The sequence below is a fragment of the Portunus trituberculatus genome, chromosome 38 (assembly GCF_017591435.1).
Source record: "Portunus trituberculatus isolate SZX2019 chromosome 38, ASM1759143v1, whole genome shotgun sequence".
Lineage (NCBI taxonomy): Eukaryota > Metazoa > Arthropoda > Malacostraca > Decapoda > Portunidae > Portunus > Portunus trituberculatus.
The window spans coordinates 19089514-19116286 of NC_059292.1; the positions used below are offsets into that span (position 1 = coordinate 19089514).

At 38.0% G+C, this 26773-nt stretch overlaps 1 protein-coding gene across 1 annotated transcript in view; it reads left to right on the top strand.

Moving 5' to 3' along the window:
• Nucleotides 1-26773, top strand: part of LOC123514889 — a 564015-nt gene that overhangs the window by 205285 nt on the left and 331957 nt on the right. Inside the window, exons 21-24 of the mRNA XM_045273148.1 lie at nt 4890-5052; nt 17492-17499; nt 17647-17849; nt 21250-21390. Of these exons, the coding sequence (XP_045129083.1) occupies nt 4890-5052; nt 17492-17499; nt 17647-17849; nt 21250-21390 (515 nt within the window). The remainder of the gene's footprint in view (nt 1-4889; nt 5053-17491; nt 17500-17646; nt 17850-21249; nt 21391-26773) is intronic.

Sequence of the window (26773 nt, forward strand, 5' to 3'; positions counted from 1 at the left end):
AGCTGTTCATAGAGCAGAAATTCGTTAAGTGGACGTAATTTTCCCATAGGAAATAATGGAAATAATGGGGAATGCGTTCTGGGCTGGTCCCCAACATTCTACATGGGTTAGAAAAAAAAAAAAAAAAAAAAAATTATTAGCTTTTTACAAACTTTGCTCCCAAGAAAGGATTGTTTTATAATGCATAAAGTGAAATCGTACATGGAATACCAAAAAATAAAGCGGAGACGAGATCAGCCACAGACGAAGCGGAGACTCGTGACGACTCGGCCGCTTCTTCTTCTTCTTCTTGTGACCCTTTTAGCCTGTGTGTTGTCTTTCACTACGATATTGAATTTGTTTCCACTCCTCTATTGCCTGCTATAATGGATATCGTATCATAGTCCCTCACCTGGCAAATTCAAACCCAGAAAATTCTCCGTTATGCGGACTTTTTGGTCTAACTTTATATAGTACGTTAAACCGGAAATTCGTTAGATGAACGTTCGTTAAGCGGAGTATTACTGTAATTATTTCACAGTGTCCCTATCTCTTCAACACACTAGTAATCACCACTCCGAAAGTGTCCAGCTCAGGTGTAAAGCAGCAGATTGCTGTGACACTACCAATAGCGTCTTCTGAACCTTCACCTACAAGTTAATAATATTTTCTAGACATGAGGAGATCTGATACCTTATCATCCTATCATGCTCTAGCAAGTCACCAATGTATACACAGTCATATGTGAAAATTTCATGCCAATCAAATGAATACAAACAGTAAGTCAAGAGTCTAAAGGTGTCAAAAGTGAACCAGCTCTCAAACCAATACCAGGTAGCTATGTACTGGTTCAGTAAACAACTAAAAATAATTAGAAGGCATTTAAACATTATGTTGCAGTCATTTATCTTTGCATCTTTATCTGTCTTCTACCGCTGTTTTCATGCTGTCTGCTCTTCTGAACTTGCTAACTGCATGCCTTCCCCCCTCCTGCGGCCTCGCTGCACAAGACTTTTATCTTGCATCTTTATCTGTCTTCTACCGCTGTTTTCATGCTGTCTGCTCTTCTGAACTTGCTAACTGCATGCCTTCCCCCCTCCTGCGGCCTCGCTGCACAAGACTCTCTACTTCTTCTCATCCCTATTCTGTCCATCTTCCTAATGCAAGAGTTAACCAGTATCTTCACTCCTTCATTCCCTACACTGGTAAACTCTGGAACTCTCTACCTGTGTCTGTATTTCCACCTGCCTATGACTTAAACTCTTTCAAAAGAGGAGTGTCAAGACACCTCTTACGTTAACTGGACCCTCCTTTTAGATTTTTTGTTTTCTCTTTCTACTTTCCTCTTAACAGGGCCTGGCAACCAGCGGGATTTTTTTTTTTCCAACACTTTGTTTGCCCTTGGCCAGTGCCCTTGTAATGTAAAAAAAAAAAAAAAAAAAAAAAATTAAGTCAGTGTCAGAAGAGGGATGTTTAATGTTAACTTTTTGTTTCAACAAAAATCGCACAAGTAACATGTCTTATTTTTCTGGTAACATGTATGATAGTCACATTTACATTCGTAGCACAGTAATTATTAGAATAACCAAATCTTATGGCTGTAGTAGATTGCTTATATATATGCATCTATTTGTGATATGAAGCACTCCTTAATCGATCCAGTCAAATCACAGAGATTAAATTATGAAGGTAAAGTCGGAGATGATGTAGCATCATGGTGATGTTCCTCTTGCAACTTTTGAAAACATATAAAAAATCTAGATCAAAACAAATAACAAACTGTGGCATAAGGTAGACTGAAGTATTGGTAACATAGCATACAATAGCTATTCATATATCTTGTACATTTTTAGTAATATAACTCAAAGTAGTTCAGAAAGTTGTCTCCAAACATAACGTTCCTCACGTTAAAATGACTAGAGATTTTATTAAAACTTTTGCTTGTCTTAGACATATTGAAACCCTTAGATAGAATCTGGCACATCATCTCCAAACTACCCTCCTATGTTTTTTTATCCTTCTCTCTGCAACTTAAACTTGTTTCCTCTTCAACTGTTCTATTACTGCTATGGTAACAGTGATGTTCTTCAAGGCTCTTTCCTATTACCCGCTCTCTTCCTATTATTTGTCACTGATCCTCTAAATCAAGCTTCTTGTCCTATCCACTCTACTGTGATGATATCATCATACACTTTCCACATCTTTTTGGAGATGACCAATCCTTTAGGAAGTCAACTTATCAGACAGGGATACTGCAAAATGCCTGAATTCTGATCTCTAAAAATTTATCAATGAGGTAGTAAAAACTTAATTTTTCTTTCTAGACAACTATCCCATCTTCTACATTGAGTATCCATGGTCTGTCCTTTATTATAACCGAAACTGGAAATTTACATCTCATCTCCAGCCAAAACAGATAATAAGTTAGGCATACTGTGTCATCTCCACCAGTTTTTCTCACCCCAGAAACTGCAAACTCTTTACAGAGGCCTTATCCACCTATGTATGGAACAAACTTCTCCACTCATACTGATCTCTTAGATAGGATGAAATCAAAAGATTTTTGTCTTATCTAATTCCTCATCTCTGACTGACTGTCTTCAGCCTCTTTTTCACTGCTGCAGTGTTGCATCTCTTGCTATCTTCTACTGCTATTTTCATGCCAACTGCTCTTTTTATCTTGCTAGCTGCATGCCTCCCCTCCTCCCATGACCTTGCTGCACAAGACTCTTCTTTCTCATATCCCTTTTCTGCACATCTTTAGTGCACTAGTTAACCAGTACCTTAAATCATTTGTGATCTGAACTCATATTAGAGTGAGGTTTCAGGACATATAAGACACATGGGCTCATAAGACACCCAGTTAATGTAGACATTGAAATAAGAAAAAGAAAAAAAAGTAAATGAGCAGACTTAGGCTCTCAATATGAAGTGAAGGACTTCACCTGACATATGAAGGGTCTCACATGCATTTAGATCATTATTAGATCCCAAAATTTTGCATTTAAAAACTTTAATATATCCTAGTAGACTATGAACCAATCTTGTTGTGAGATATAAGCATGTACAGGTAACTCGATTTACACGATAGAGGTGTTCCAAGAGGTATTACGTATTTTAAAATTTGCATAAAACAAACTTGTGATTCTCATAAGAAACAATAGATAATAGGGGGGATGCGGGATGTGGTCCAAATCGTGCATAAGCAAACCAGTTGTGCAAATTTAATTAATTATAATATCTTTTCAGTCGTGTATTAACAAAAACGTGTAAATTAAACACACATAAATCAAGAGTTACCTGTACCTGGTATATGATATCGGAAGTGATGATGAGAGACTACAGGAGTAGTAATTATAATTTTTTTCTTTTTATCATTATTTAGTTTTTTACATGTATGCAAGGTAAGAATGTTAAAGATAGGTGCAATTTTAATTGTATGAAAGTGTTTCTTACCTCAAGGAGTAACAGCATCACACTGTAAAGAAAGCAGTGAAGCTTGCCCGTGTCACCAGGTTCGGCGCGTAACCAATTGCATGGTTTGTTTTGGTATATGCAATACGTGGTGCTTGGTCACTTCAGCAAATTCTTCCTGACTGTTTTCATTTTATGTGATTTACCAGTAAGTATGACCTATTATATTTGTTACCTTGAAAGAAACTGTTGTTTTTGTGGTGTAGTATCTATCATGATTTTGTTTACATGTGTGAGGATGTCTGGAGTTTGATTTTAGAATCTCTATTGCCATTGACTTACCACAAACCACTGCCTTAGTGCTGAACCTTGGCCTCACAGGATGCAACCTCATTTCCTGAGACTTTTATTTTGAGAAAAGGTGCATCTTATGAACCATCAGATGCAGTATATCACATTCTTTTGGCCAGTATTCTTAACACTTTTTATGTACTAACATATCAGTGGCCTTTTTTGTTTAATAATTTTTCATTACCTTTAGCTATACTATTACTACGCTAAGGAGTCACTTTGGGTGTGGACGCTGCGGTAAATCCCCAGCTCGCCACTATGCCAAATCAGCCCCAACACATATCACTTTGTGTCATTTGTCACCTATTTACTAATTATTCTTATGTTTTATTTCCCATTAAATATTTTTTTAGATTCAACAAGGGTTTGTAGTGTTATGAATGCAGTGTAGTATTGTAATATAGATAATAACAATTAGTATACATACATAAATAGCACAGCACGTGGCAACGTTATTTTGCGGGGTTGTCAGGTAGGTCTGGGAAGGCAGGCAGGTCAGGGGTCGGGGATTAAGGTGGGTCAGGGTCATTCATTCATCACCTGGCCACCCACCCAGAAAGATGGAAGGAAGCATCACGAATCGTGGTGGACCAATACACAGCCGAGAGAAAGAACTTATATACAACGTATATAACTACTACTTAAAAGAAAAGGCAAACAGAGGGCCTATAATAGAAGCAAAATTATGCAGAGAGAGAGAGAGAGAGAGAGAGAGAGAGAGAGAGAGAGAGAGAGAGAGAGAGAGAGAGAGAGAGAGAGAGAGAGAGAGAGAGAGAGAGAGAGAGAGAAAGAGAGAGAAAGAAGAGAGAGGTGGATGGTGGTGGGGTGGTGTAGACTTAAAAGGGTCAGGCGATCTCTAATCCTTTTTAATTGTCCTATTACTGGGAGATATTTGGCAACGCTGTAGCCGGGAAGTCCTCTTTTCCGGCCCCACCCAAAGTGACTCCATAGCGTGGTTTGACTATAGATTTCCCATCTTACCAAAAAAAAAAATAAATAAATAAAAAAAAAAAAAAGAAAAAGAAAAGCTTTGCAGAGCTGGGCAAGCATTCTCTTTCAAGCCAGACCCTTCTGCTATCGCTCACCCACTCATTTTTGGGGAGTTACCAAAGGGTTTGCACTTTCCAATCGCACTCTGACTTCAGTGCAAACTTCTGCTCTCCGCTCTCACTCCCACTCTCCACTTCATTTGTGCTCTCCACTCACACTAGCACTCTCTGCTCGCACTAGCACTCTTTACTTGCACTTCCACTCTCTGCTTCAATCCCCCACTTGCACTCAAGCTTGTGCTCCCCTCTCACACTTCCTGTTTGCACTCCCTTTCATGCTCTCTGCTCACACACACACACACACACACACACACACACACACACACACACACACACACACGCCCGGTAGCTCAGTGGTTAGAGCGCTGGCTTCACAAGCCAGAGGACCGGGGTTCGATTCCCTGGCCGGGTGGAGATATTTGGGTGTCTCTCCTTTCACGTGTAGCCCCTGTTCACCTAGCAGTGAGTAGGTACGGGATGTAAATCAAGGAGTTGTGACCTTGTTGTCCCGGTTTGTGGTGTGTGCCTGGTCTCAGGCCTATCCGAGATCGGAAATAATGAGCTCTGAGGTCGTTCCGTAGGGTAACGTCTGGCTGTCTTGTCAGAGACTGCAGCAGATCAAACAGTGAAACACACACACACACACACACACACACACACACACACACACACACACACACACACACACACACACACACACACACACACGACCTGTGGGAATCTATAAGATGGGAGATGGAGTAGAACTGGAGAAAGTTAAAAAGGAGAAGGACTTAGGAGTGATGATGGAAGAAAACAATCAACCAGTAAGCAATATTGATAGAATTTTTTGAGAAACATATAATTTGCTAAGGAATATTGGAGTAGCATTTCACTACATGGACAAAGAAATGATGAAGAAATTGGTAAGTACTATAATAAGACCCAGATTGGAATATGCAGGAGTAGTGTGGACCCCTCATAAAAAAAAAACACATAAGGAAATTGGAGAGGCTACAAAAAATAGCTACAAGAATGGTTCCAGAATTTGAAGGGATGACATATGAGGAAAGACTAAAGGCTATGGATCTACCAACCCTGGAACAAAGAAGGGAGAAAGGAGACCTGATACAAGTCTATAAATTGATCAACGGAATGGACCAAGTGGATAATGAATGCAAGAGAAGTATAACTTATTTTTGGAAATATACAAAACAGGAGTCAGGGAATATATCCCGAAATATAGACCTAAAGAAGAAGGAGAGAAAGATTGGTTTAACGCAAGGTGTGCTAGGGCAAAGGAGAAAAGAGATGGAGCATGGAAAAGGTGGAGGAGAAATAGAAATCCAGTAAATAAGGAAAACTTGAAGGCAGTGAGAAATGAATATGTTAAGGTGAGGAAGGATGAGGAAAGGAACTATGAAAAGGACATTGTAAAAAATATAAGGAGCAACCAAAATTGTTCTAGATTCATGAATGGAAAAATTAGAGGCAAAATGAAAAAATAGAAAGGTTAAAAGGAGAGAACGGGATGGTGGAAGACCCATAAAGTATAGCAGAACTATTAAATAATAAATTCCAGGAGGTCTTTACTAAGGAATCCAAATTTTAAAGGCTACAGGGTAATAGAGAGACCATCTATAACAAAGAGGTTAAAGTAACCAAGCTTGAAATAAAAGAGTTAATGAAGGAATTGGATGAAGAGAAGGCAATGGGACTGGATGAAGTCTCAGGCAGAATACTGAAAGAATATAGGGAAGAACTAGCAAGTCCTATATACATCATAAATGCTCAACAGAAATGGAACAGAATCAGTAGAATGGATAAGAGCTGAGGTGGTTCCCATATATAGGAGTGGAAGGAAGGAAGAACCTTTAAATTACAGACCGGTATCACTAATTAGTGTAATATGCAAGATGTGTGAAAGAATGATAAAGAAACAAAGGATCGAGTTCCTTAAAGACGACAAATTAATATCAAATATCCAATTTGGTTTTAGAAAAAGACGGTCATGTGTAACTAATTTACGAGTTTCTACTCTAGAATAGTTGATAGAGTACAAGAGAGAGAGGGATGGGTTGACTGTATTGATTTGGATTTAAAAAAGGCGTTTGATAAAGTGCCACATGCAAGATTACTGTGGAAATTAGAGGAGAAGGGTGGCACATTGAGATGGATAGAAAATTATTTGAGGGGGAGAGAAAAAAGGACGGTAGTTAAAGATATGAAATCTAATTGGAGAGCAGTATAAAGCGGAGTACCGCAGGGGTCAGTATTGGTGCCAATACTTTTCGTCATATATATAAACGACATGACAGAAGGATTGAACAGCTACATAAATCTGTTTACAAACGATGCAAAACTGTGCAGTTATAAAGCAAAAAGAGAATTGTGAAATACTGCATTAAGACCTAAATAAGATCTGTGAATGGAGTAAAAAGTAGGAAATGGAATTCAATGTGGACAAAAGCCATGTCATGGAAATGGGAAAGAGTGAAAGACGACCCGTGGGAATCTATAAGATGGGAGATGGAGTAGAACTGGAGAAAGTAAAAAAGGAAAAGGACTTAGGAGTGACGATGGAAGAAAACAATCAACCGGTAAGCCGTATTGATAGAATTTTCAGAGAGACATATAATTTGCTAAGGAATAATGGATTAGCATTTCACTACATGGACAAAAAAATGATGAAGAAATTGATAAGTACTATAATGAGACCCAGATTGGAATATGCAGGAGTAATGTGGACCCCTCATAAAAAGAAACACATAAGGAAGTTGGAGAGACTACAAAAAATGGCTACAAGAATGGTTCCAGAATTTGAAGGGATGACATATGAGGTGAGACTAAAGGCTATGGATCTACCAACCCTGGAAAAGAGAAGGGAGAGAGGGGATCTGATACAAGTTTATAAATTGATCAATGGAATGGACCAAGTGGATAATGAGAAACTGATCCTGAGAGAAAAATATGATGTTCGAAGCACAAGATCGCATAGTAAAAAGCTGAGAAAGGGAAGATGTCTGAGAGATGTTAAAAAATATAGTTTCCCACAAAGATGTGTTGAGACGTGGAACAATTTGAATGAAGAAGTGGTGTCAGCAACAAGTGTGCATAGTTTTAAAGAAAAATTGGATAAGTATAGATATGGAGACGGGGCCACACGAGCATAAATCCCAGGCCCTGGAAAACTACAACTAGGTAAATACACACACAACTAAAAGAAAGAGATGAAAATATGACAAACAAAATGATAGCAGTCCTCAAGAAAAAAGAAAATCTTGTTAGGGAAATTGCAGAAAAAAAGTGTAATTGTATTTGGACAAAAAAGAAAATATGTAAAATATAGACCAAGAAGAGAAAAAGAAGAAATGAAATCAGTCAAAGACCTACTAAAAAATCTAAACGACGAAGATAGGCAGAACTTAGAAGAGGAAGTAGAAGAAATACACAGAATGGGACTTTATCAAGAAGGAACAATGAGACCAATTAAGATATTACTAAAATCACAAGCAGCAACAGAAGAAATATTATATAGAACAACTAAACTCAGAGAAACAGAAGATTGCAAGGATATATATATATAAAGGAAAATAGAATTGAGGAAGAAAGAAAGAGATACAGCAAACTGGCGGCAGCAGTAAGGGAAAAAATAATGAAAGGTCAGAAGAGGAAAAAAAGACTTTTTTTTTTTTGGAGAATTCTAGGAGACAGGATAAGGAAATGGTATATAGAAGAGAAGGAAGAGAAAAAAGTGGAACCAGTTTAACTAAAAGTGATAAAGGCAAGAGACTGAAAATTATGTATATGAACATAGACTGGATTTTATCAAGTAAATTAGAATTAAGAGATTACATAAAGAAAGAAAATCTGGATATTGTATGCCTGGCTGAAACAAAACTAAATAAAGCAATCAAAATAGACTTAGATAATAGGTATAATGTATGCAGGAGAGACAGAGGGGGTAAAGTAGGAGGAGGAGGAGTCATGATAACGTTAAGGAAGGAGATGGTGGTAAACCAAGTGGAATATGGGGAAGGAAAAGCAGAAGTACTGTATGTTAAGATGCATATTAATAAAAAAGAGTTAACAATCATTGTAACTTATGTGCCACCAAAAAATAAATTCATGGACCAATCAAGAATATAAAGACATGATAGATGAAAGAATAAGGAGTCTAATGAGAATCGTTAAAGAAAGGAGAAAAGTGATATTAGTAGGAGATTTCAACTGTAAAGAAGTGGACTGGGAAAATTATGAAAGTGATATGGGGGAAGAAGCCAGGGAAGAAAGATTCTTGAACTTAATGATAGATAATATGATGGACCAAAGAGTAAAGGAAAAGACAAGATTCAGAGGAAACGACGAGCCGGCGAGATTGGACCTAGTTTTTACAAGGGGTAAACAAATGAACGATGATATAAGATATAAGTGCCCATTGGGAAAGAGTGACCATGTAATATTATAAATGGATATAGAAGAGAGAAAGGAAGATAGAGACAAATCATACAAAGGAGACCGATTAAATTACAGAAAGGTTGATGTTGAAAATCTGAAGAACTACTTAAAAAACCTTAACTGGGAGGAGATGGAAAACTCGGACACCGTGCAAGAGAAGTATAACGTATTTTTGGAAATATATAAAACAGGAGTCAGGGAATATGTCCCGAAATATAGACCTAAAGAAGAAGGAAGGAAAGATTGGTTTAATGCAAGGTGTGCTAGGGCAAAGGAGAAAAGAGATGAAGCATGGAAAAGGTGGATGAGAAATAAAAATCCAGTAAATAAGGAAAACTTCAAGGCAGCGAGAAATGAATATTTTAAGGTGAGAAAGGATGAGGAAAGGAACTATGAAAAGGAAATTGTTGAAAAATGTAAGGAGCAACCGAAATTGTTCTACAGATTCATAAATGGAAAAATTAGGTAAAAAGAAACAATAGAAGGGTTAAAAGGAGAGAACGGGATGGTGGAAGGTCCAAAAAGTATGGCAGAACTATTAAGTAATAAATTCCAGGAGGTCTTTACTAAGAAATCCAAATTTGAAAGGCCACAGGGTAATAGAGAGACCGTCTATATGAAAAAGGTTAAAGTAACGAAGCTTGAAATAAAAGAGTTAATGAAGGAATTGGATGAAAAGAAGGCAATGGGACCGGATGAAGTCTAAGACAGAATACTGAAAGAATGTAGGGAAGAACTATCAAGTCCTATATACAACATCATAAAATGCTCAATAGAAATGGAACAGTACCAGTAGAATGGAAAAGAGCTGAGGTGGTTCCCGTATATAAGAGCGAAGGAAGGAAGAACCTTTAAATTACAGACCGGTATCACTAATTAGTGTAATATGCAAGATGTGTGAAAGAATGATAAAGAAACAATGGATCGAGTTCCTTGAAGACAACAAATTAATATCAAATAACCAATTTGCTTTTAGAAAAAGACGGTCATTTGTAACTAATTTACTGAGTTTCTACTCTAGAATAGTTGATAGAGTACAAGAGAGAGAGGAAGTAACTAATTTACTGAGTTTCTACTCTAGAATAGTTGATAGAGTACAAGAGAGAGAGGGATTGGTTGACTGTATTTATTTGGAATTAAAAAAGGCATTTGATAAAGTGCCACATGCAAGATTACTGTGGAAGTTAGAGGAGAAGGGTGGCTTAAAAGGAAGCACATTGAAATGGATGGAAAATTACTTAAGTGGGAGAGAAATAAGGACAGTAATTAAAGATATGAAGTCTAATTGGAGAGCAGTAGAAAGCGGAGTGCCGCAGGGGTCAGTATTGGCACCAATACTTTTCCTCATATATATAAACGACATGACAGGAGTGAACAGCTACATAAATCTGTTTGCTCACAATACGAAACTGTGCAGAGTTTTAAAGCAAAAACAGGATTGTGAAATACTGCAGGAAGACCTAAATAAGATCTGGTAATGGAGTAAAAATGGGAAATGGAATTCAATGTGGACAAAAACCATGTCATGGAAATGGGAAAGAGTGAAAGACGACCCGTGGGAATCTGTAAGATGGGAGCTGGAGTAGAACTGGAGAAAGTAAAAAAGGAGAAGGACTTAGGAGTGACGATGGAAGAAATCAATCAACTGGTAAACCATATTGATAGAATTTTCAGAGACGTATAATTTGCTAAGGAATATTGGATTAGCATTTCACTACATGGACAAAGAAATGATGAAGAAATTGGTAAGTACTATAATAAGACCCAGATTGGAATATGCAGGAGTAGTGTGGACTCCCTCATAAAAAGAAACATAAGGAAGTTGGAGAGACTACAAAAAAATGGCTACAAGACTGGTTCCAGAATTTGAAGGGATGACATATGAGGTGAGATTAAAGGTTATGGATCTACCAACCCTGGAACAGAGATTAACGGAATGGACCAAGTGGATAATGAGAAACTGATCCTGAGAGAAGAATATGACATTCGAAGCACAAGATCGCATAGTAAAAAGCTGAGAAAGGAGAGATGTCTGAGAGATGTTAAAAGATATAGTTTCCCACAAAGATGTGTTAAGATGTGGAACAGTTTGAGTGAAGAAGTGGTGTCAGCAACGAGTGTGCTTAGTTTTAAGGAAAAATTGGATAATTGTAGGTAGGGAGACGGGGCCACACGAGCATGAAGCCCAGGCCCTGTAAAACCACAACTAAGTAAATATAACTAGGTAAAATACACACACACAGAAGAAATCCACAGAATGGGACCATATCAAGAAGGAACAGTGAGACCAATTAAGCTACTGCTAAAATCACAAGCAGCACAGAAAAAATATTATATAGAACAACAAAACTCAGAGAAACAGAAGGTTGCAAGGATATATATATATATATATATATATATATATATATATATATATATATATATATATATATATATATATATATATATACACAAAGAAAAATAGAAATGAGGAAGAAAGGAAGAGACTCAACAAATTAGTGGCAGAAGCAAGGGAAAAAAATGATGAAAGTTCAGAGGAGGAGAAGGCATTTTTTGGGAGAATTCTAGGAGACAGAATAAAAAAATGGTATATAAAAGAGAAGGAAAAGGAAAATGTGGAGCAAGTTTAACTAAAGGTGATAAGAACAAGAGATTAGAAAATTATGTATACAAACATCGATGGGGTTTTATTAAGTAAATTAGAATTAAAAGATTACATAAAGAAAGAAGAACCGGATATTGTCTGCCTGGCTGAAACAAAATTGAATGAGGCAATAAAAACAGACATAGATAATAGGTATAATGTATGGAGGAGAGACAGAGTGGGTAAAGGAGGAGGAGGAGGAGTCATGATAATGTCAAGGAAATAGATGGTGGTAAACCAAGTGGAGTGTGGGGAAGGAAAAGTAGAAGTACTGTATGTTAAGATGCATATTAATGAAAAAGAGTTAACAATCACTGGAGCATATGTACCATCAAAAAGAAATTCATGGACCATTCAAGAATATAAAGACATGATAGATGATACAATAAGGAGTCTGATGAGTCATTAAAGAAAAGAGAAAAGTGATATTAGTTGGAGATTTCAAGTGTAAGGAGGTGGACTGGGAAAATTATGAAAGTGATATGGGGGAAGAAGCCTGGGGAGAAGGATTCCTGAATCTAATGATAGATAATATGATGGTCGAAAGAGTAAAGGAAAACACAAGATTCAGAGGAAACGACAAGCCGGCTAGATTGAACCTGGTTTTTACAAGGGGTAAACAAATGAACGATGATATAAGATATAAGTGCCCATTGGGAAAGAGTGACCATGTCATATTAGAAATAGATATAGAAGAGGGAAAGGAAGATAGAGACGAAACATACAAAGGAGACTGATTAAATTACAGAAAGGCTTATATTGAAAACCTCAAGAACTATTTCAGAAACGTTAACTGGGAGGAGATGGAAAATTCAGAGAGGGTGGAAGAGAAATATAACTCATTTTTTTAAATACAGGTAACCCCGGCTTAACGAAGGGGTTACGTTCCTAAAAAAACCCTTCATTAAGTGAAACTTCGTCAAGCCAATTGGTTATAGCAAGTTTAACCCGACTTCAACTTCCATTGAGAGTAAACAGCGAGAGTGCATTATAGTACAATGAAAGGTTTAATGAAAGTAAAAATTATGAAGTTTAACATTTAGGCATTTGAATTTAAGTCATTATAATGTACACTAATGTGCGTATGTATGTAAATTTATAATGTTGATGATCTTTAATTTATGAAGGGAGGAAGAGTGAAACGGGAAAGACACTAACCGGCGACCTGTGGAATGTAAACAAAGGGCGCATCATTCTATCACATACAAAACTAATGTACCACATTTCCACAAGGCTTTCCATTTTATCCATTGAAGAGTCACGAGTTCAGGTGGTTCTTTTAGCTTGCAAGGAAGATATGGTCCCACCAGCCTTCTTAATAGAGTCTGCTGACTTGAAAATAGTAGAGACAGTAGATGGAGTCAAGATGGTGGCGAGCAATACTATTAGTTTTCTCGCCTCTCGTGTCTGTGAATAATATCTACCTTCACTTCGAGAGTAAGAGACTTCCTGGTCTTCTTAGCAACGCTAGACGACATTGCAGGGCGTTTTGGTGGTAACTTGAGAGAGGGAAGATGAGATGCTGCTGATGCTGTTATTGTTTTGAACAGGTGGAGTGAGTGGTGCGCGTGTTGTCCACGAGAGGCGCTGGTGTATTCAAACGTGGAAAAATTTACCTGGATAAAACTTTGTTAAAGCGAGTTTGGTGTTCGTTAAACGGACAGATGGTAGTAAAATGAAACCTTCATTGTAGCAAAATTTTGTTGTGTGAACCTTCGTTAACCCGCTAAGACCGATGGCAAAATTGCACCTCCATTACCGTAATTATCATAAAAAAATCAACTTTTATAAATTACTCTGGAAAAAAATCTGCTGTTAGTAGACATGACAATGCATCATCCTACAAGTTTTTATTGCTCTACTCACTATGGTTGTCTCAGAATAATAACCGATAATTGGAGAAGATTGTGGTAGCGGCAACTCGGGAGGTGCTTTATGTGTATTCTTACATAATGTAAGGCACTGCTCATGTTTTATGTGTTTCACATGTTTTCGTGTTTTCACTCATATTGGCTGATTATAGTTACGTATGTTTTATCAAGCGTGGGTGACGATGTTGTCACAATAGCGGGGTCGGGATCTACCTCCAACCTGTGCACTTTCCGTCTTGTCCCGCCTTGTCTATCACTTTTATCACTAAACTTTGGCTTCCTCTTAGCACCAGTAGCCATAGTTGTAAATAATAGTTCCTTAAATAAGTAAATATGTAAATACGTAAATAATTATCACCGCGACATGATGCTCACGCACCTCACAGATATTTGCGGGAGACTAGCTGGCTAGAGCCTAAAATTAGCAAGGTGGTCAAGCCCACCATCTATCTCTCTCTTACTTTCCTTCATTCTCTTCCCACCCACTTTCTCTTCAGCTAGCTACCTCCTCTCTTCATTAAAAAAAAAAAAAAAAAAAAAAAAAAGCTGGCTAGAGCGGTGTGCTTCCTGGGAGCCGACAGTACTACCATAGGCCTACGTCATGACCAAATATAGCAGCGCTACCAATGCTAGTGCGGTTTTTATTAGCACTCAAAGTAGCTGCCCCATTTAAGGACTGTCGGAAGTGTGCAATGCAGCCCTATTTAAGGCCTGTCGGACTTTACGGGTTAAGCAGGGGTTTGCCTGTATACAAAACAGGAGTCAGGGAATATGTCCTGAAATATAGACCTAAAGAAGAAGGAAAGAAAGAATGGTTTAATGAAAGGTGTGCTAGGGCAAAGGAGAAAAGAGATGAAGCATGAAAAATGTGGAGGAGAAATAGAAATTCAGGAAATAAGGAAAACGTCAAGGTAGTGAGAAATGTATATGTTAAGGTGAGGAAAGAAGAGGAAACTATAAAAAGGACATTGTTGAAAAATGTAAGGAGCAACCAAAATTGTTCTACAGATTCATAAATGGAAAAATAAGGGAAAAAGAAACAATAGAAAGACTAAAAGGAGAGAACGGGATAGTGGAAGACCCAAGAAGTATGGCAGAACTGTTCAATAGTAAATTTGAGGTCTTTACTAAGGAATCCAAATTTGAAAGGCCACAGGGTAATAGAGAAACCATCTACATGAAAGAGATTAAAGTAACCAAGCTTGAAATAAAAGAGTTAATGAAGAAATTGAATGAAGAGAAGGCAATGGGACCGGATGAAGTCTCAGGAGAATACTGAAAGAATGTAGGGAGGAACTAGCAAGTCCTATATACAACATCATAAAATGCTCAAAAGAAAATGGAACAGTACAAGTAGAATGGAAAAGAGCTGAGGTGGTTCCCATATATAAGAGCGGAAGGAAGAATCTTTAAACTACAGACTGGTATCACTAACTAGTGTAATATGCAAGATGTGTGAAAGATTAATAAAGAAAGCATATATTGAGTTTCTTGAAGACAACAGATTATTATCAAATAGCCAATTTGGTTTTAAAAAAGGTCAGTTGTGTGTAACAAATTTACTGAGTTTCTACTCTAGAATAGTTGACAGAGTACTCGTACAAGAGATAGGGGGATGGGTTGACTATTTATTTGGATTTAAAAAAGGCATTTGATAAAGTGCTACCTGCAAGATTACTGTGGAAGTTAGAGGGGAATGTTGGCTTAAAGGGAAGCACATTGAGATGGATGGAATATTATTTGAGGGGGAGAGAAATAAGAACGGTAGTTAAAGATATGAAGTCCAAGTGGAGAGCAGTAGGAAGCGGAGTGCCACAGGGGTCAGTATTGGCTCCAATACTTTTTCTCATATATATAAACGACATGCCAGACAGAGTGAACAGCTACATAAATCTGTTTGCGGACGATGCATAACTGTGCAGAGTTATAAAGCAAAAGGAGGATTTTGAAATACTGCAGGAAGACCTAAATAAGATGTGGAAATGGAGTAAAAAGTGGGAGATGGAATTCAGTGTGGACAAAAGCCATGTCATGGAAATTGGAAAGAGTGAAAGACGACCAGTGGGAATATGTAAGATGGAAGATGGAGTAGAAATGGAGAAAGTTAAAAAGGAAAAGGATTTGGGAGTGACGATGGAAGAAAGCAACTTGTAAGCCATATTGATATAATTTTCAGAGAGACATATAATTTGCTAAGGAATATTGGATTAGCATTTTACTACATGGACAAAGAAATGATGAAAAAATTGATAAGTACTATAATAAGACCCAGATTGGAATATGCAGGAGTTGTGTGGACCCTACATAAAGAGAAACACATAAGGAAGTTGGAGAGACTACAAAAAATGGCTACAAGAATGGTTCCAGAATTTGAAGGGATGACATATGAGGAGAGACTAAATGCTATGATCTGCCAACCCTGCAAGAGAGAAGGGAGAGAGGGGATCTGATACAAGTTTATAAATTGATCAACGGAATGGATCAAGTGGATAATGTGAAACTGATCCTGAGAGAATAATATGACATTCTAAGCACAAGATTGCATAGTAAAAAACTGAGGAAGGGAAGATGTCTGAGAGATGTTAAAGAATATAGTTTCCCGCAAAGATGTGTTGAGACTTGGAACAGTTTGAGTGAAGAAATGGTATCAGCAATGAGTGTGCATAGTTTTAAAGAAAAATTGGGTAAGTGCAGATATGGAGATGAGGTCATACGTGCGTAAAGCCCAGGCCCTGTAAAACTACAATTAGGTAAATACAACTAGGTAAATACACACACAGAGAGAGAGAGAGAGAGAGAGAGAGAGAGATATGAATGATTTTTTCCTCATTTGAATTTCTTGGATAAACAAGGTTAGTAAATTAATTAGCAGGAAGTTAAGTCTCCTCCTCCTCCTCCTCCTCCTCCTCCTCCTCCTCCTCCTCCTCCTCCTCCTCCTCCTCCTCCTCCTCCTCCTCCTCCTCCTCCTCCTCCTCCTCCTCCTCCTCCTCTTCCTCTTCCTCCTCCTCCTCCTCCTCCTCCTCCTCCTCCTCCTCCTCCTCCTCCTCCTCCTCCTCCTCCTCCTCCCCCCCTAACACAGAGAGCGATAGCAGAGAGTGGAGTGGACTGAGGGAGTGCAAGTTGAGTTTTTTTTTTGCAAGAGGGAATGCTGCCAAGGGCAACAAAATGTTAGAAAAGAAAGGCCCACTGGAACTGCAGGTTGCCTTAAAGGTCAAAAGCGAGGGACAAATGTCTCGACACCTCTCTCTTTAAAGAAGTCAAATCATAGGTAGATAGAAATACAGAAGCAGGTAGGGAGTTCCAGAGTTTAGTAGTGAAAGGTATAAATGGTTGAGAGTACTGGGTAACGTTAACTCTTGCATTAGAGGGCTGGACAGAATAAGGATGAGCGGAAGAAGAAAGCCTTGTGCAACAAGGCTGAAGGAAGATGGGAGGCATGCAGTTAGCTAGATTAGTAGATCAGTTAGCATAAAAATAGCAATAAAAGGTAGAAAGATGCAACATTTGTCTGGTGAGAAAGAGGCTGAAGACAGTCAGTCAAAGGAGGGGAGGTGATGAGATGAAAAGCTTTTATAAAACCCCTTCGCTATTGATGACATACCACTTGACGTCAGATGAAATTTTCACTACTGAACTGATGAAATACATGCGTACGCCATTGCTCCAATAGGGCTTCATTTACTCGGTTTGTGTGTTTTTTTATGATTCAGTTACAAAGTGACTAACTGGCACCCTTTGTTTTCAAGGACATCGGGTAAGTTGGCTTAGGGGGAGGGGGATCTTGAGGCCTGAAGGGAGGGGTGGTGGCCAGCAGGCAATGTTCCAGTGTCGCATAATGGCGTTGTCATTGTTATTCTTGAGGGATTCTGAGGGTGACCTGGATCTATTAAATGAATTACAGATTCTGAGGACAATGAAACTCAATTAGAAGGCCTCATTAGTGACTTAGATGAGGAATATTTGCCAGAAAATGACAGTGAGGTCAGTAGCTCCGAGGTAGAAAGTGATGGAAGCGGCGAGGATGATGAGCGGCCATGCAGTCCTGCACTGGATGCTTCCCTCCACACTTTCTATTATCTGATCCCTTTGCTGAGCAGCGTCCTGGTACTCTTCCTATCCTGACTGAGGATTTTTCTGGCTTTCATCCTGATGTACCAAGGAATGACATGAGTGCTTTGAACTGCTTCCAGCTCTTCATGTCAGACGAGGTGGTAGAGTTGCCGTGTTTTTGGACGAATGTTCGTGCAGCCAAGTTTTTCATGGACAACCCAACAATAAATCTCAAAAAGTTTATGGGAAAAAAGTGGCTTCATGTCACAAGGGATGAAATGAATATCTTCCTATGTCAGCACCCCGCAACAAAACATGGTGCAGGGGGATGGGGGTTGTGCAGTGCAGTAGTGATGGAGTTAATTCCACCCTATCTAATAAAGCTGTATGAGTAGAACCACCCCAAACATGCGAAGAGTATTCCATGCAGGGACGGATAAGGCCCTTATAAAGAGTTAGCAGATGGAGGGGTGAGAAAAACTAGCGGAGATGCCTTAGAATGCCTAACTTCATAGAAACTATTTTAGCAAGAGATGATATGTGAAGTTTCTAGTTAAGATTATGAGTAAAGAACAGCCCGAGGATATTTAGTATGGAAGAGGGAGACAGTTGAGTGTCATTGAAGAAGAGAGGATAGTTGTTTGAAAGCTTGTGTTGAGTTGATTGATGGAGAAATTGAATTTTAGAGGCACTGAAAACTACTAAGTTTTCTCTGCTCCAGTAAAATAATCTTAGAAAGATCAGAAGTTAGGCATTCTGTGGCATCCCTGCATGATCTGTGGACGTGGAAAGATGTAGGGTGGTATCATCAGTGTAAAAATGGATAGGGCAAGAAGTTTGGTTCTGGAGGTCATTAATGAATAATAAAAAGAGAGTGGGTGATAGGACAGAGCCCTGAGGAACACCACTGATAGATTTAGGAGAAGAGCAGTGGCCATCTACCATGGCTGCAATAGAACAGTTGGAAAGGAAACTTGAGATAAAGTTGCAGAGAGAAGGATAGAAACCATAGGAGGGCAGTTTTGAAATCAAATGTCTTTTCCAGACTGTTTCAAAAGCTTTTGATATGTCTAACAGAACAACAAAAGTTTCACCGAGATCTCTAAAAGAGGATGACCAAGTCTCAGTAAGGAAAGCAGATCACTAGTAGAGCAACCTTGATGGAAACCATACTGGTGATCAGATAGAAGATTGTGAAGTGACAGATGTTTGAGAATCTTCCTATTGAGGATTGATTCTAAAACTTTAGACAAGCAAGAGATTAGATATATAGGACGGTAGTTAGAGGGATTAGAACGGTCACTTTTTTTAGGAACAGGCTGAATGTATGCAAACTTCCAGCAAGAAGGAAAAGTAAAAGTCGATAGACATAGTTGAAAGAGTTTGGCCAGGCAAGGTGCAAGCATGGAAGCACAGTTTTTGAGAACAATAGGAAGGATCCCATCAGGTCCATAAGCCTTCCGAGGGTTTAGGCCAGCAAGGGCATGGAAAACATCATTATGAAGAACTTTAACCGTAGGTATGAAATAGTCAGAGAATTAGGAGAGGGAGGAACAGGCCCAGAATCATCCATGGTAGAGTTGTTAGCAAAGGTTTGAGAGAATAGTTCAGCTTTAGAGAGAGATGAGATTGCAATGGTGCCATCAAGATGAAATAAAGAAGGGAAAGAGGAAAAAGTAAAGTTGTTGAAGATGTTCTTGGCCAGATGACTGAAATCATGAGAGGAGTTGGAATTTGATAGTTTCTGACATTTTCTGTTTATGTAAGAGTGTTTGGCAAGACTTCAGACAGAAATATAAAGTATGTGAGATTCAGAAGATGGAAGGCTAAAGTACCCTTTGTGGGCAACCTCTCTATCATGTATAGTATGAGAACAGGTTGTGTTAAACAAAGGTTTAGAAAGTTTAGGTTGAAAAAAAGAATGAGGAATGTAGGCCTCCATGGCAGACACTATCACCTCTCTTATGCATTCAGCACACAGAGATGGGTCTGTGACATGGAAACAGTAATCTTTCAAGGGAAAATCAAAGAACAGAGAATGGGAAAAAGAGCAGACTGCGAGAGTGGAGAATGAGAAAAAATGAGTGTAAGCAGAAGAGTGGACTTTGATTTTGAAGTGTCCACTCCCCGCTCCTCTGCTCTTATTTCTAATTTTTGGCGCTCATGATCCTCTGCTCGCAATTTGGGAATGTGCTCGAAGTGGAGGAGCGGAGGAGCGGCAGTAGGAGCACTTTTGCATACCTCTGCTGCTTTGATCATCTCTGCCTTTTTAGATGTTTTGCACTGCATATTTGGGAATATTAAGCTGCCAATCAGTTCTCTCGCTTTCAGCTTCTCATGTAAACTATATTTAATTTCTGATCCTTCCTGTGCTTCCATGCCCATGTTAGAGATTTGAGTCCTGCACGTTGCAGTATTACATCGAGGCAAAATTAAGTTCCATGTTAGATAATAATTCATGTTATTAAATTGCGTGCTAGTGGCAACATGGCCATACCAAAGTGTTTTTTTTTTTATTTGTGTTTATATGTTTATATTGTGATACCACTATCTTTAGTCTTCCTATGATGAGCTCTTTCTGTTACTTTTAAATAATTTGTTAGAAATGTTATATCATTCTTTTTAGTTTTATTATAAAGAAAATTTTCAACAATGGAAACTTGAAGCAATGTATTTGCTGAATTATTAAATTTGAAATTTATCGTGATGTAACTAAGATTAACATCAGGGATATAATGTAAGATATTTTAATTGTTAACTATTTTTTTTTCCCTATTTGTAATGGGAGTCTCTAAGTTGAGGAGAGACTATATAAACTATCTTGAAAAAAAAAAAAATAACGAGTATTGTCTTTCATTTCATGTGAGGGAAATATTATTTGCTGGGTCATGAAGGCTAACAACTCACTGATGCATCTCTCATTGCTTTTTATATTCATGTAGTACTACATCTCACATAGCACATCCAGAGATCACCAACATGATCCCACCAGTATTTATCACCTGATGAAACACTTCTGTTGATGCCAAGTTACCAGATACGGATGATACAGTAACTTTTGTAGTTGGATTGGTATCCTGGTGTTGTTTTTGGATAAACAAGCTCTATCAACAGTATGGTGGCCACACACCACTCACAAAACCATTGTTGTGCATGCATGCGTGTGCATGTGCGTGCGTGTGTACGTGCGTGAGACGATGCGAATACATGATTCGAATGTATGAACCAGTGAACGGCTTTGGTATGTGCGTGCGTGTGTGTGCTTGTGTGTGAGACAGTTCAAATACATGATCCGAGTGCACGAGCCAGCGAACGGCTTTGGGACAGAGTTGTAGAGGTGACAGATAGTGGGGTACCACTGTACCACTGCACCTCTGACCAAGTCTCCACCTGTGCTCCATCTCATATCCTGTGTTAGTGACTGTGTTGTGAAAGTGTGCTTGTGACTACCTAGCTTGACATTATACTAGGAGACCTGGTTGTGCCTTATAATGAAGTGCTGGTGAACGTCACGTGCCTTTGTTTTTTTTCTGTGCCTCGCCTCAACACACGTAACGAATTCCTCTTGGTTTACACTGCAGCCACCCCAACAGCTGTGAGGAGTGGGGGAAGGCACAGCACCATACTCAGCAGTTCAAACTGCTACACATTTTTCTTGAACTTAGGATTTAATAGAAACTTTTAACTACATTATTAAGATGAATGCATCTGTATATAATGTTATACATTACCTTATAGAAGTAAATACATTGTTATACATTGCTCTGTGTTGGGTAGCATAACATTGATTCTTGAATATGTTCATTGCAGGTCATATGCCACTACTACCTGATGTAGATTTTGAAGAAATTAGTATTACAAATGGTATCAGCTTGTTTAAGTCTAATTCCTTCTCACGAAATACATGTAATATTTATTATTTAGTATTGTGGATATTAGATTATAATATAATAATTTATTATATGTGGTGGTTGGTCCTATTTACTATATAACCATCTCTTGATCCCACTGAGTGCGCTTCAAAGGAACTGGCCATGCTGCCAGAGGTATGTTTTTTTTTATCTGCTGAAGTCATTGCTGGAAGCTTCTCTTCACAGTTGAATTTTTCGCTATATTTTTTCATAACATTTATATATTAAATATTGTTTCAGGATGGAATTAATATATTATTTAATTATTTTTTTTTTATTTTGCTTAATGTTAAACACACACACACACACACACACACACACACACACACACACACACACACACAACACAAGATTATTGTGAATTGTATGAATTACTTGCAGTTAGTTGACCGTTCTATATTTATAGTTTGTCTGCACGCTGTTGCATATAAGATCCTATCTTATTTGTTTGCAATGTAGATTTGGCCTCAGATTTTGAATATAATTAGAATAGATAGTTACTGCTGTTGCTTTGCAGTGGATATTGTATCTGTAAGTGTTCTGAGAGCTTCTGCATATCATTGTCATTTTATGTGTGTGTGTGTTGTGTGTGTGTGTGTGTGTGTGTGTGTGTGTGTGTGTGTGTGTGTGTGTGTGTATTTACCTAGTTGTATTTACCTAGTTGTAGTTTTACAGGGCCTTGGCTTTATGCTCGTGTGGCCCCGTCTCCATATCTACACTTATCCAATCTTACTTTAAAAGTGTGCACACTCGTTGCAGACACTACTTCTTCATCTAAACTGTTCCACGTCTCAATACATCTCTGCGGAAACTATATTTTTTAATATCTCTCAGACATCTTCCTTTCTCAGCTTTTTACTATGCGATCTTGTGCTTGGATGTCATATTCTTCTCTCAGGATCAGTTTCTCATTATCCACTTGGTCCATTCCGTTGATCAATTTATAAACTTGTATCAGGTCTCCTCTCTCCCTTCTTTGTTCCAGGGTTGGTAGATCCATAGCCTTTAGTCTCTCCTCATATGTCATCCCTTCAAATTCTGGAACCATTCTTGTAGCCATTTTTGTAGCCTCTCCAATTTCCTTATGTGTTTCTTTTTATGAGGGGTCCACACTACTCCTGCATATTCCAATCTGGGTCTTATTATAGTACTTATCAATTTCTTCATCATTTCTTTGTCCATGTAGTGAAATGCTACTCCAATATTCCTTAGCAAATTATATGTTTCTCTAAAAATTCTATCAATATGGCTTACTGGTTGATTGTTTTCTTCCATCGTCACTCCTAAGTCCTTTTCCTTTTTACTTTCTCCAGTTCTACTCCATCTCCCATCTTATAGATTCCCACAGGTCGTCTTTCACTCTTTCCCATTTCCATGACATGGCTTTTGTTCACATTGAATTCCATTTCCCACTTCTTACTCCATTCCCAGATCTTATTTAGGTCTTCTTGCAGTATTTCACAATCCTCCTTTTGCTTTATAACTCTGCACAGTTTCATATCATCCATAAACAAATTTATGTAGCTGTTCACTCCTTCTGGCATGTCGTTAATATAAATGAGGAAAAGTATTGGTGCCAATACTGACCCCTGTGGCACTCCGCTTTCTACTGCTCTCCATTTGGACTTCATATCTTTGACTACCGTCCTTATTTCTCTCCCCCTCAAATAATTTTCTATCCATTTCAATGTGCTTCCTTTTAAGCCACCCTTCTCCTCTAACTTCCACAGTAATCTTGGATGTGGCACTTTGTCAAACGCCTTTTTTAAATTCAAATAAATGTAGTGAACCCATCCCTCTCTCTCTTGTACTCTATCAGCTATTCTAGAATAGAAACTCAATAAATTAGTTACACAAGACCGTCCTTTTCTAAAACCAAATTGGCTATTTAATATTAATTTGTTGTCTTCAAGGAACTCGATCCATTGTTTCTTTATTATTCTTTCACACATCTTGCATATTACACTAGTTAGTGATACTGGTCTGTAATTTAAAGGTTCTTCCTGCCTTCCGCTCTTATATATGTTAACTGTTCCATTTTCCATTGAGCATTTTATGATGTATATAGGACTTGCTAGTTCTTTCCTACATTTTTTCAGTATTCTGCCTGAGACTTCATCCGGTCCCATTGCCTTCTCTTCATCCAGATCCTTCATTAACTCTTCTATTTCAAGCTTGGTTACTTTAATCTCTTTCATATAGATTGTCTCTATTATTCTGTGGCCTCTCGAATTTGGATTCCTTAGTAAAAACCACCTGGAATTTTTTATTTAATAGTTCTGCCATACTTTTTGGGTCTTCCATCATCCCGTTCTCTCCTTTTAACCTTTCTATTGTTTCTTTTTGCCTAATTTTTCCATTTATGAATCTATAGAACAATTTTGGTTGCTCCTTACATTTTTCGACAATATCTTTTTCGAAGTTCTTTTCCTCTTCCTTCCTCACCTTAACATATTCATTTCTTGCTGCTTTGTGTGTGTGTGTGTGTGTGTGTGTGTGTGTGTGTGTGTGTGTGTGTGTGTGTGTGTGTGTGTGTGTATATATATTTTACCTAGTTTACCTAGTTGTATTTACCTTGTTGTAGTTTTACAGGGCCTGGGCTTTACGCTCGTGTGGCTCCATCTCCATACTTACACTTATCCAATTTTTCTTTAAAGCTATGCACACTCTCTGCTGACACCACTTCCTCACTCAAACTGTTCTAAGTCTCAACACATCTTTACGGGAAATTATATTTTTAACATCTCTCAGACATCTTCCCTTCATCAGTTTTTTACTATGCGATCTTGTGCGTCGAATGTCATATTCTTCTCTCAGGATCAGTTTCTCATTATCCACTTGGTCCATTCCATTGATCAATTTATAAACTTGTATCAGATCCCCTCTCTCCCTTCTCTGTTCCAGGGCTGGCAGATCCGTAGCCTTTAGTCTCTCCTCATATGTCATCCCTTCAAATTCTGGAACCATTCTTGTAGCCATTTTTTGTAGTCTCTCAAACTTCCTTATGTGTGTTTTTTTGGGGGGCATCCACATAAATCCTGCATATTCCATTCTGGGTCTTATTACAGTACTTATCAATTTCATCATCATTTCTTTGTCCATGTAGTGAAATGCTAAACCAATATTCATTAGCAAATTATGTCTCTCTGAAAATTCTATCAATATGGCTTACCGGTTGATTGTTTTCTTCCATCGTCAATCCCAAGTCCTTTTCCTTTATTACTTTCTCTAGTACTACTCCCATCTTATAGATTCCCACTGGTTGTCTTTCACTCTCCCATTTCTATGACATGGCTTTTGTCCACATAGAATTCCATCTCCAACTTTTTACTCCATTTCCAGATCTTATTTAGGTCTTCCTGCAGTATTTCACAATCCTCTTTTTGCTTTATAACTGCACAGTTTTGCAATGTTTGCAAACAGATTTATGTAGCTGTTCACTCCCTCTGGCATGTCGTTTATATTGTGGCTACTGTAGATTTAGCCATACAGTACTCGCCTGGAAGATCGGTTATTTTTCCTCCTTTCTCGTATTTATCAATAATCTTGTTTTTCCTTTCAATGGCTGTCACTACATTCTTTCCTTTAGGCTTATTCTCACCACTAACAAGCCTCTTCGGTGCCCTTGTAAGCTTCTAAAAAAAAAAAAAAAAGAAAAAAAAAAAACCCTGTAGAGACAAAGCGCAGGACTATTCTTACGACTGTGGAGGATCAACTGCCTGCAGTGGCCAGCCACTGAGGTGCGTGTGGCGGCAGGAAGATAAAGACCCTTTGTTTATAGCCATGTTGACAGACGTTTGACTAATAGGTATTTGTTTGAGTATTAAGTTAAACTTTTGCGTTTGACTATTGAAAAGTTTGACTATTTAGATGTTCGAGTATTGAGCCTCCACTGTAGAAGGGAAATATGACATATTCTTACAGAAATATAATGAAGGAGTAAAAAATTTGTACCTGTTTATAGAGTTCAGAAAAAAAAACATGCTTGGTACAATGCTAGATGCATACAAGCAAAAAAGGCAAAAGATAAAGCATGGAAGAAACTCATAAATCAGGGAAATGACTATAATAGACGGCAGTACAAAGATGCCAGAAATGAATATATTATAGTAAGGAGAGAGGAAAAAAGAAATTTTGAGAAAGATGTAGTGAATAAAATCAAAGATAAACTTAGACTTTTCTACAAGTTTATAATCAGCAAAACAAAGAATAAGGAAACCATAGATCTTAATTTGACTAAAAATTAACGCTAGAGGAAAACGTGCATTTCGTCTGACTCAAGACGATGGAAAGCCACCTCCAGCCCCAGCTCTAAGAAGTACAATTTCCTGCCTTTCAAAGATAAGCTTGAGCTTATAAGAAAATGTTAGGCAGGTATAGCTCACAGTGTTGTTGCATTGCAAATGGGTATCCCTAGATCAACATATCAACAATTTGGAAGAACAGGGACAAGTACCGTGAGACTGCTGCATCATGCAAGTGTTCTTATTTCCAAAAAATGTACTGTACAGCACCCTAATGTGTTTAATAAAAAAAAAGTTAGATATAAATTAAGCTTTTAATAGTATAGATTTAGTCTAAATTAATGTTTTTTAGAGGTTATAGTGATGTTTTGAGGAGGTCTAGGCTGGAGCTTGGTCCTTATCCCCCATAATTTTTAAGTATCTTATTGGAAAAATTGCTTCACGATTTGAATAAGCGCTGATTCGACTGATGAAAAACCACCCTAACCCTGTCGAATTGCGATGATCCCCTGTATATAGTAATTACAAAATAATGATCATTATTTTAGGGAGCCCATTTAAAGCCAATGTTTTTGGGCACTGCGCAAAAGGACAAAGTGTTGGCTGGGGAAACTTCTGATGACACTTGGTGGCTGCATTATAAAACTAAACCAGCTGCGCAACTTTGATTTTTTTTTGACATCGTGTTATTATAAACAATCCGCATAATTTGAAAAGTGAATGCTGTATTTGATAGCTGATAAGATGCTTGGGCTTGTAAGATGCACCTGGTTTTGACAGACATTGAAAAAATAAGAAAAGAAAAGAGATAAATGAGCAGATT